The sequence below is a fragment of the Arachis hypogaea genome, chromosome 16 (assembly GCF_003086295.3).
Source record: "Arachis hypogaea cultivar Tifrunner chromosome 16, arahy.Tifrunner.gnm2.J5K5, whole genome shotgun sequence".
In the NCBI taxonomy this organism is placed as follows: Eukaryota; Viridiplantae; Streptophyta; class Magnoliopsida; order Fabales; family Fabaceae; genus Arachis; species Arachis hypogaea.
In genome coordinates this window covers 7,686,921-7,699,025 of record NC_092051.1, presented here as the reverse complement: position 1 = coordinate 7,699,025, position 12,105 = coordinate 7,686,921, and the positions used below count along the sequence as shown (strand labels likewise).

Here is a 12,105-nt window from a genome sequence, read left to right as displayed (position 1 = left end):
AGCTGCTGATGCTATCATTCTTTTTACTTCTTATTATTCTTTTTATTGTTAAGGTTTTTTTTTTAAACAGTGTGGGAATAGTTAGTAGTATATCACCTTTATTTCTCTCATGATTGTAGTATAAAAAGTAGTTAAAAGTAAATTCACTTTTTCATAATGATTTTTAACCATTATCTTTAGCATAATAACAACAATAATAGTTCTTATTATTATTATTATTATTATTATTATTATTATTATTATTATTATTTAACTGTGATGTTATTTAGAAAGAGGAGTGCTAAGGGGACAGAAACTTTTGTGTTTTGTAATCATCAATTGGTCATCAATAATGTTTTTAATGGGGTGAGATTAAATTCAATGGTGTGAGATCATTCAATTTTCTTTTGATGGTTAAATATTGGCCAATTTTTTAAAAAGTTGCTGGCCCTAAACTTTCCTATTTAGAAAACCAAAATGAATTGGACAAATTTAATATAAGTTAGGCACCTCTTTTTGCATGATTTCTTAAAAGTTAGCAACAGATATATTTTTTTTTTGAAGAAATAGCAATGGAGAATTTTAATGTCAAAATAATTTTTACATAATTCGTGTTTAGTGAACAAACATAATATTGGCATTATTTCATTAATTAAATTAATAACTTTAATTAGGCTTGTTAATTATAAATTTAAAACGAATTGCTTAGGATATGTTAAAAAAAAAACTCTGACATGCATGGATCGAGTAGTGGATACAAAAGGTTGAGTATACGACTAATAATGATCACTTTTCTCTGATTTATTCTACCAAACGAAGGTACTTCGTTGGTACAAAACTGTTAATGAGAAGCTTTTCTGTTTTGTTGTCGCTAATTAAAATTTTTTTTTAAAAAAAAAAAGAAGGAAAAAAAGCTGTTAATTGACCAGTTGTCTAGAGTATGGTCATTCATACATCATATGTAATTATGTATCCTTCACAAAGAAAAAAGAATGAAGCAAATTCATGTCACCATGTGAGAAACATTTGGCATCCCATCACATCATATGTACTAATACTACAATAGATAGAACATTACTAATGCAAAAAATTTGAATATACTTATCTTAATCATAACTAAAATAAAAAATAACAAAGTAAAATTAATAATTTCATTAATTAAAAATGTATACGCCCACCGTGGGGCTCGAACCCACGACCACAAGGTTAAGAGCCTTGCGCTCTACCGACTGAGCTAGACGGGCCTGATGGTTCATTTTTCCAATATTATAATTGTTATAAATTTTTAATTTGTTTGTTTGAACATTTTTTGAGAAATAATTACCCAAATCAGTCCCCAAAGATTTTAAAAGCGGACACTTTAGTCCCCAAGAAAAATTAATACACACATCAATCCACAAGGTTTTATTTTGGCGGACAAATCAGTCCCCAAGGATTTTAAAAACGGACATTTTAGTCCCCAAAAAAAATGAACTAGAGACTGATTTGTCCGCCAAAATAAAACTTTGGGAATTGAACTGTGTATTAATTTTTCTTGGGGACTAAAGTGTCCGCTTTTAAAATCCTTGGGGACTGATTTAAGTAATTACTCTTTTTTGGACCTTAATGAGAGCCATTGTGGCCCAATGGACACATAGTCACGTACCCTACCCAACCATTCCATAGAACTAGAGAATGGGTGTTTTTTTTTTTTTTTTTTTTTTTTTTTTAGTCAGATTGATTAGAGAGACCCTAATCCTAAACATTACTCATATAATACACATCCATCCAATATATTCACACACACTACATGAGTACATTTAAGAGTTCATTTAGAGTGGTTAATATTAATCTGTATCTTTTTAATAATTTTTTTAAATGGTAATTTTTAGAATGCATTTTAACTAACAAAAAGATTAAATAAGTAAATAAGTTTATTATTATATAAAAATAAAATCAACTATTGAGATTGTTCTTTTTATATATTAATAGACTATACTTATTTAATATTCGAATTATCTCTTTTTATTTGTATAATTATCTCAACTTAATATTTAATATATATCTAATCAATATGTGCATTAAACAAAGTTATTTTCATGATAGATGAGAATATAGAATATAGAAAATAATTAAACAGCAAATCTAAAAAAAAGTACTTCAGAAAAATATTTTACTACCCTAATACTTATTGAGTTCTTTTTCATCCATAATGTCTTCATGTATAACTCAATTAGTTTGCTCACTAATATTTTTATGCACAATTTTCTTAACTTATTTTTCTATCTATTTTATAAAAGATTAACTTCCACCAATTTGTTCTAGAAATGAATAAGCAAAGTGTTGCTCTTTAAAATCTTAATTTGCATTTACTCACTTAATTGATTTTTTCTTTTAAAAAAAATACAGCAAAATTGATCATAAAAAAATATATATACCTAATTAGTTCTACGTATTAATAAATAAAATTTTCCATTATGTAAAATTCAGCCAAAAGAACACAAAACTAGGTAGACAAAAAAAACAACCAAAACTTGCTTTATTTAGCATTAATTAGTTATCGCAACAATTAATAAATGCTAAATAAGGCAAGTTATGTCTGTTTTTTGGCTGAATTTCTTTGGTTACCAAACATTTCCGATAATTAAGATAGATCTTCATCATAGGTCTCCCATGATAATGAAAGGCAAAATGATACAATCAATTTCTTGGTATAATTAAAGAAAAAATACTTAAATACCATGTCGAATTTTCGATCACTTAATCATACTTTTGCAGTATTGATCATACTTAATCATACTTTAATATAAACATAATGAATGGTATAACATATATCATTAAACAGTACAGCATTCAATTTTACTCTAAGAACATTTGCATCTATTATTTGATTTCAGAATTATGATGCATTATATTGTTTTAAGGTCATGGTTTTTCATTTTTTCATTATTTTTATTCTATATGGGAGTGGATTACATATATTGTAGCTGGTTTATTGTAATTGTTGGTTTATTAATTCATTATAATTATGGTTAACCACTAAGGAATAATCTTAATGCAACAATAACCATAAGGGTATACCATGAAAACAAAAAAGCACTGATCTTTTAGTAGAAATTTGGATGCTAACCAATGAAGTAATGAAATTATTAGAAACTGAAAAGAATTCACAAAATTTGTGATAGTAATGAACCTGCTCAGTTCTCTATCAGAGCAACACTCTAATGATCATGATCAACAAGATCAGGAAACAACAAATAAAAATGGCACAACACAAGCTTGCAGATTACAAACCTTACAACCACAGCCTCCAAATCCACATCCACAATAGAAGGCCCATAAGGATCTGTGATTGGTACAGCTTGCACTTCTAGTTCTGGCTTGATAGACTGCATGTTTTTGTAAACCAATTCCAAATAGAAATTTATATAAGATTTTTTTCTTTCAAATAAATTGTAAGTGCTATGCAATTGATGGATGGATGCAGATTAGGACACCATTTTCTTGCCCTTCCACCCTTAGGTAGCGTTTGGTGGAGAGACAGAGACGAAAAGACTGAAACTCTAATTTAATTTGCACAAAGGATAAAATTAGAATTAATTAATTGAAATGAAAGTATTTTAGGTAATTTCAGTCCCCTGTGTCCCTACTTTTTGGAGGTACTGAAATTTTGGAGACAGAGACAGAAATTTTAGTACCAGTATCTGAACCAACAAACACAATACTGAGTCTCAGTCTCTGTCTCAATACCTCAAAACAAACGCTACCTTATAAACTAACAATACAAAGACAGACCACTTAAAAATAGACATGCACAGGTCAACAAATTTAATAAAATAAGTTCACCCATCATGAAGAGGCTAAACTTCTCTTGGCTAATAATAGAGATTATTTTTGATAAATTATATGTAAGAGCATAAGGAAAACTATCATTGCTGTTGTATCTATACAAGGTTTCAACATTGTATATATCCTTTCCTCAATAGGTTGTATCAGTTCAGCAAAGTGCAAAGTGGAGAAGGATCATATAAGGAAATTACAAATATAAAAGCAAAAGCAAAACCTGAATAGATGAGGGAAAGAGCTCTTTTATGAGTAAAATCCATGCATCATAAATTATAATTTAGTAATAAGGTGATCTTTTTATCTTATAGTTGAAATTACCAGTTAACAGGCTCAAATCTCAATCATACAATGTTTAAATTAATGAACTCCTTTACAATTTAATAGAGAAGATTAGAAAAATAAATAAATAAATAATAGTTTTTTGTTTTGAAATTAAAAAAGAAATTACCTTTGCCTCACAGCCAGTAACACTTTCAACGGCAAGATATCCACCACCATTCTTCTCTTCTGTCTCCGACGGTGAAACTCCACCGACCATGCCATAGAAAATATTCAAATATATGTTGTAGCACAATAACAATTACCATGGTCAAGATCATTGATTTATAATTTATATTCCATAATACAGTACTTTATTGCTTGTACAAGAGGGCTTTCGTTTGCAATAAGGTAAATAATGTTCAATATTCTAATTAATATTATATAATTTGTATAATCACTCACTAGAATGGAATAAAAAGATTGAGAAATCAGAAACTAAACTTATATCTTAGCCTACTTTATGCTTAACAATAAACAATATTTAATAAGCAGAAGTTTTTCTATTGAAGGGGAAAAATTGGACAGAAAAAAAGGACTTTAAATTAATGCAGATCCTGAAAATACCAAATGAACACGGCCTTCAAAGTTTATAGTCATAACCCCAAATAAGTTGAGGGGTAAAAAACTATTTTTTTTCACCTAAACGTTAGTCTTAGTCCAACTACTATACATGTTGAGTATGAAGGTGACTAGAGTTGTAAAATAAAATGAACAAAGTTCCTACAAATTTGTTTGGAACATCACCACTACTGAATGTCAGATTCTGAAACATCATCTTCTTGTGTCTCAGATTCTTCCAGCAATGGTCTGTGGCCAGAAAATGGAGGTGGTGCTGGATCAACACTCAATGTTCCATCTAATACTCTCACTACCTCCAACATTGAAGGTCTTTGACGTTCATCGCTTTGTAGGCACCAGAATGCAATTCTCAACACCCGTTCAAGTTCATTTGGGTTGGCACCACCTTCAATTCTTTTATCAATGACATTTGCAGCATTCCCTTCTATCCATTCTTTATATGACCACTCACAAAGTTCTGTCTGATCTCTACATCCGGTCAACAAGGTTAGGACTAACATGCCGAAATCTGCTATGTCCCTCTCGGCCGAAAAGCCGGAGTACACAGCCTCGCCGTCTACTATTGCGAACCCAAATTCACTCACCTTGGCTTCTAAGTTCTCATCCAACATGACATTTTCACACTTCAGATTTCCATGGCTTATAAACTCCCTGCATTCAGAGTGAAGATAATTGATGGCCTTGGCCACACTTGAGCAGATGTCAACTCTCTTTCTCCAAGTCAGTTTCTTGCAAAGAGGGGAATCGTCTATATACTTCTCTAAAGAACCGTTTTTGGCGTACTCGTAGACTAAGAATCTATGATTGAACTCACAACAATAGCCCTCCAGCTTCACAAGATTCCTGTGGTGGATGCTTCCAATCTTCAGAACAGCACTCCGAAACTTCCTGTCATCTATGGGTGCATTCAGCTCTTTAACTGCAACAAGAGATTTGTTTGGTAGCATGCCCTTGAACATATTTGGTCCAATCTGATCCTTGAAGTCTTCGGTGAGGCTCTTGATCTCTGAAAAAGATAATGCAACTAAGCCCTTTGAATTTGCACCTGCGGAAGCTAAATTTTCTTTCCTCCTAGTAGAAATTTTTCTTCTATAGATGTAGAAAACAATTCCAAGCTGAATGATAACAACAACGAAACATGTGCCTGAGGCTGCTCCTATTAGACAAGGAACACAAAAACTAGGAGCTCGTTTGGTTGGAGGTGAGCTTCCAAGTGTGGGATTTACTGCAAATGGAAATGAACATCTCTTAACAAATGATACTGAGCTTAGAGATGGATCTGAATAACCAGTGACATATTCAGATTTCTTTATTGAGCATTGGGGAACACCATCATTAGAAAAGGTTGCGACCGTACACCTTGAATCATTCTGGCACAATTGCATACATTGATGCAGGCTACTTATGATACCTGGACCATCAACAGGGTAAATTCCATATAGGTGTGTGTTCCAATATGTCATCATAGTGGAGCCAGGCTCACACTTCTGTTCATATGGAACCAAACAGGTCCCGGTGTCGGTCTGCTCGAAAGGACACACACAATCAGCAGTACCTGAGGGAGACAAAACACAGACCCCTTGTTTACCACAAGTTGCAAAAACCTTGCACTGATTCTCAACAGCTTGCCAGACAGATCTCCATGACTGTGAAGCCTCCACCCATGAATATAGGCGGAGATTGCCATCGACATCTATCCTAAGAAATCGGTAGCTCACAGATTCATTGTGGTCTTCCCCAAACACACTCCAAACAACATTAGAACTGTTGTCTAAAAGTTGTAGAGCTCCATTGTTTGTCAGATATGCAGTGAGATTCGAAGTGGAGGGGCTTTCGCTTATCCAGTAGGGAATATTACTTTCCCAGCGAAGCATTAGGTGTCCTGAAACATTCATGGAAAGAGTGTAGTAACTGGACACTAGATCCTTAGTGGCAGCACGAAGCGATTTATCACAAGATAGATACTGTCCAGGGAGAAGTGTATCATCTGGATCATCAAAACTTTGCCAAATTATCTTTTGCTCTCTGTCCATCAGAACAAGATTACCATTATCAAGAAGAGAAGCCGACACGACACCCTTGTTACTGGTGTTGCTGTTCCATGCTATCATTCCTTGATCATCAAACAGGATCATATCTCCATTTGTGGTGATTTGGAAACAAGACTTGTTACCTACTGCAGTCTGAAATCCAGCAGTCCACACCATTGTTTGTTGGCTATATGGTATAGACTTGTTGTTGAATCGAATACCAATACTAAACTGGTTAGGTTCATCCGAAATGTTAAAGAACCCGACTGCAAAATTACCATTTTTGGAAACCCAGCTGCCATTGTCAACCACACAAAGCTTAGAACCTACTGGTATGTCAGCCCTCACAACAGGATATAGCAAGAAGCAGATGGATACACATAACAATAGTGGTGACCTAAGGTGAGAGTTCTGTTCAAGCATATCTGTGTATGCTTAGATTGACAAATTAAGCTGAATGATCCTTAGTCCAAAAGTCACATCTAAATGTAGAAGATATTGGTTTCCACCTTGGCAATTATACCAAACACCTGTAGAGGGATAATAAAAAATAAAGTTTAAGTAAAATGTCTTTGTCAAGCCCCAAGTGTGGTTCGGCAGTGCAATGATAAAAGCTCACACATGCATAGTATCTTTGAAAATTAGGCAAAGAATTGTCACAATTTCTAAAAGAACTACAGTGGAAGAGAAAAATGCTCAAGTATGGTACCTGAAAGAAGAGTACTCCAAACTCCAAAGCTCAGAAATTCAATAAGCCACCACAGAATGCTGCCATGAACTTCAACATGATTGCAGTAAAGTAACTTGAAACTTCATAGTGTATGTAATCCATGTATGAGTTGTATATGCAAGGACAAAGATAGGAGACCCTAAAGTGGAAGCCTTTCTCGAAAAAGATGAATTTTGAGTGCCAAAAATTGGTACTTTATGCAGAGATGGGAACCAAATTAAACCAAAGTGGAGCACATTTTGGAGAATGCAATAACTTTCTGAAGGTTCAAACTTGAGCATGAGCCTTGAAAATGAAACTTCATAAGCACAGAGCAATTCCAATTTCCAACAAGAAGAGAACTTCAAAAAGGAGAATGCAAAAAAACACAAGCTTTGAACTGACACAACAATGTTGATGATGGCTCAAAAGAGTTATCTTTCCATTTTTCTGAGCCAGAGTGAGATAAAGAGATCTGAATATAAAATCCCAAAAGGGGGAAAAAGGGAAGGGGGTGTTAAAGCTTAGAATCAGAAGAGAAGAACATTGAACTTGAATGCAACAAATCTCATGACCCCAGATGAAAATTTTCTTCCTTTTTTTTTTCTTTTTCCTCTGTATTTTATTAGAAGTAAACACAACTTAGCTGAAAGGGATCAAAACTGAAGCCCAAAGAGGACAAAGAGGGAAGTAGCAGAAACACTGAGAAGCGAGAGATGAACAAACGTTACAAAGAACAGAGTTGTTAAGTTGGTAATGGATTTGGAAAGGACATGCAATTGAGGAGTGTGAGAAGTGTGAGGGAAAATGGGGAGCTTGGATTTGTGGGTTCAGATTTGGAGAAGGAAAAATGAGCTATAAATGGTAAGAGAGAGAGAGAGAGAGAGAGAGAGAGAGAGAGAGAGAGAGAGAGAGAGAGAAGAACTGGGCTTGTGAAATGTAGTGTGTGTGTGTGTGTTAATGTGAATGCGTGTGTGTGAAGTGGAAGAAGGATAAGAATACCAGAGAATGAGGAACAAGAGGAAGAGGAAGAGGAAGAGGAAGAAGAACAATTTTTTTTTTTTTTTTGGTGACTTGGAAGACTACGATTTATTAACGAAGAACATGAACAGTGAAGCTAAAATTTTTAGTTTGAAAAAACATAGATTTCATTGCCAGACAGCTAACAAAACATATCATTTTGTGTCCATATTTAGTCCATAAACATATTTAATACATAATATTAAAAAATATATTATTGACTAATATTAATAAAAAAATATTCAAATTTTTAATATTTTATCCTTTATATATTAATTAATTAATTTGTGTTAATAAGGTAGTAAGTTTAATTTATTTAATATTTAACTTGTGTATAAAAAATGTTAAGTAAACAAATTATTTTTATAATAAAAATTAATTAAGTTTTTTTTTATATGTCTTCTCTTTTTTCTTCACTTTATTTTTTCTATAACAATAACTTATTAGATTAATTTAATTAAATTTGATTATTAAAATAATTTGGTTATAGAATATTGTTATTTATGTATTAAAGTTTTCTAACAATTGTTACTCCTTCACTTTGATTACAATACTTAATCATGCACACTTTTTCAAGAACTTCCACTCTAAATTCTTCACTTTTGTGGTAGCTGTTAACAATTGCCCCTTGGCTTAACCCAAATTCATCATTCACTATTGATTAACTTTAAGCCACCAGAAAGGGCTATATATGATGGAGCTATGTATGTGTATTTATTCTAAAATAATTATAAGGAATTGTTTTTTAATCAGTTAATATTAATTAATTTTTTATTATAAAACTATTTCTTTTAAAATATAGAATTTGTGATTTAGAATTAAAATATAAAACTAAAAAAATTGTTGATATTAATTAAAAATTGATTACTCAATTAAACTCGTATAAATTATATTAAAGGCTTCTAATGATGAAGTTCTAAGTTGGGTTAAAAAAAAGGTACTATTTATATAATGACTACAACATATTTAAGAATATTATATTAAAAAAGAAGAAGAAATATTTAAAAACTACAACCAATGCAAAATTTAGAGAGACATCACTAAAAAAAGAGAGAATAATATGTAAAAAGATATATGGAGAGAAAAGTAATAAAAGGTCGTTAGAATTTTTATTTTTAGTTATTATTTTTAGTTATAAACTAAATTTTTTAATTTAATAATATATTTTTAATTTAATTTTTAAATATTAATAATTAAAAATAATAAATTTTAATAAATTTTAAATATTAATAATTAAAAATAATAAATTCAAATGATTTAGTATTTCTTATATATATATATGAATTGATGTATGGGAATAATTTTTTTATTTGAATTAAAAAATATAATATTTATCGATTTAAATAAATGTATAAATATTTATTAAAATACATTTTGAGTCACATCTCCGATACAATAGGAAAAACTACGTTACGAATGTATTTTGGATGCACTACCTTCGTGCTGTAATATGGTATGTGCCAGTCATATCTCGGATACATCCGAGATATGAACAAGATGAGATCTTGAATGTAGATGTAGTGCATCCGAGATATGATTTTAATTTGCCTTCGAAATATGCACATTTATGTTAATTTTGGGACAGTACATTTGTATAGTGATTTTTTCACTCTATCTAAAATGTGACTCAAAATATATTTTGATAAATACTTAGAACGTTTATTTAAATTGATAAATATTATATATTTTTAATTTAAATATAAAAAAAATCCGATGCACGGCAAGCTAAGCTTTTCCATTACAGCCTTTAAGACAAATGTACACGTGTGACCACGTGAACTAATTAAGCTAATATAGTTTATTATTACCCAGGAATAAATATATAAATTTCCCTTAAATCTTTGTACCATGTAGTAGTTGACTGAGGGTTATGGTATAATTACTATTATATTATACTAACCTCTTTTTTAACACCAGCAAGATTCTTATTATATGCATATCATAAAATAATGATATGGGATGTTAAATTAAGATCATTATTAAATTGCTATAAAGTTAACCATATGAAACAAACCTATGGAATTGGCTAGACAAATAATCCTAGCCAGCTACACTATGCATGGGCACGAGTTAATTATAACTTACTAGTCACCCTTTACATCATTAAAATAATAAATAACGAAGGGAGATTCACTTTTGATATATCCTTTTTCTTTTTCTTTTTTATTTTTGTGATGAAAAGAATAATTTTTGTTAAAGTATGTGCGAAAAGCGCTGGTTGAAAGCATAAAGTGGCATTTTCTTTTAATTTCTTTAATTCTTAATTAATAACAAAATAGATCCGCTAATTACTTTATAAATGCCCTTGTATGGGAATAAACAAAGTTTGACAATATAGCTTTAAGTGATTGAACATTGTGGCTACTTTTTTTTGTGAGTTTTATGGTGCTTTTTACTATGGTGTATAAATTGTCTAATTTCCTTTTAAAGGTAAGAAATAAAATGTTTAAAAATAAATAAAATATTTAAAATTTATTAAATATTATCTATTTACTTTTTTTAGTCAAAGGTACTGTAGCATTCATCATTTTTTTTTTTGTTATGGAAGTAGAAGTGGTGATATACTTTAATATTGTAATTTTTTATATTTTTTAAAACTCTAAAAAGTACACAAATCGGAGGGTCTGATTTCTGTACCTCAAATTTTTTAATTTTTTTAACACAAATCGGACGGTCCAATTTGTGTACCTCTCACAAATCGGACGGTCCGATTTGTGTACCTCTAGAAATCGGCTCTAATAAATCGGACGATCCGATTTCTACTTCTCTAGTTAAACAATTCCACATTTGAGTATAACACTCCAGCAATTCATATTTAAAAAAAATACCACTACCATTCTAATATTAAAAATAAAAAGTTCGAACATTATTGCAAATATTGTTGATTTTTTTTTATTATTATTATAGGGTTAGATGTGAATCGCATAGTAAAATACAATTTGGATGAATGGTTAATTTTATTATATGACTCACTTGCATTTTATGTGAATTAATGTGACTTTTACAATATAATATATATGGTGTAAGTAGGAGGATTTATTTTTCACTAACCAGTAACCACATAACTAAATTTTTATTCTGTTAAAATTGCATAATTGATATATTGTTTTTTAAAATTAACTTGGAGGTAATCATTAATAAGGAAATAGGGCCCCAAAGTACCCTCTCGATGGAGTAGTTCAACAACTAATGCTCGTGATTGAATTTAAACTTTTGTTTTATTATCCTAGTGTAATTTGATTATAGGATAAAATATTATTTTAATTTTTAATATTTAAATTAAATTTTAATTTAATTTTTAACGTTTTAAATATCTTATTTTATTTTTTAAAAGTTTTAAATTTTAGTCTCAAAAAATTTTAAATAATTTAACATTGTTCTACTATTAAATTTGACATTCATAATTAGTATATTTAGAACAAATAACATTTAATTTAAGTATATAAGTAAAAAATAATCATTAATATAATAAAAATATCTTTTTTAATTTTGGAGCATTGATAATTAATTTGTAAAATTTAAGATTTTTTTATAATAAGAATATTAAGAAAAAGAAGTATTACAAAAACTTTTTAATTATGTTTCTCTGACACAAGAAAAAAATATGACTTAATAATAATATTATTAATGTCTACGTCACTC

At 30.3% G+C, this 12,105-nt stretch overlaps 1 protein-coding gene and 1 non-coding gene across 2 annotated transcripts; both read right to left on the bottom strand.

Annotated features, from left to right (window-relative positions):
* Positions 1–1,150: 1,150 nt before the first annotated feature.
* On the bottom strand, positions 1,151–1,223 carry TRNAK-CUU (transfer RNA lysine (anticodon CUU)). The gene has a single exon. It is a non-coding gene; the product is annotated as a tRNA-Lys (tRNA).
* Positions 1,224–4,642: 3,419 nt separating this feature from the next.
* On the bottom strand, positions 4,643–8,644 carry LOC112755252 (G-type lectin S-receptor-like serine/threonine-protein kinase SD3-1). The gene is made up of 2 exons (XM_025803221.3): positions 7,444–8,644; positions 4,643–7,264 (listed from the first exon to the last, which is right to left on the bottom strand). Exon 2 carries the CDS (start codon positions 7,155–7,157, stop codon positions 4,872–4,874), a length of 2,286 nt encoding a protein of 761 aa, XP_025659006.1. The 5' UTR covers positions 7,158–7,264; positions 7,444–8,644; the 3' UTR covers positions 4,643–4,871.
* Positions 8,645–12,105: the final 3,461 nt, after the last annotated feature.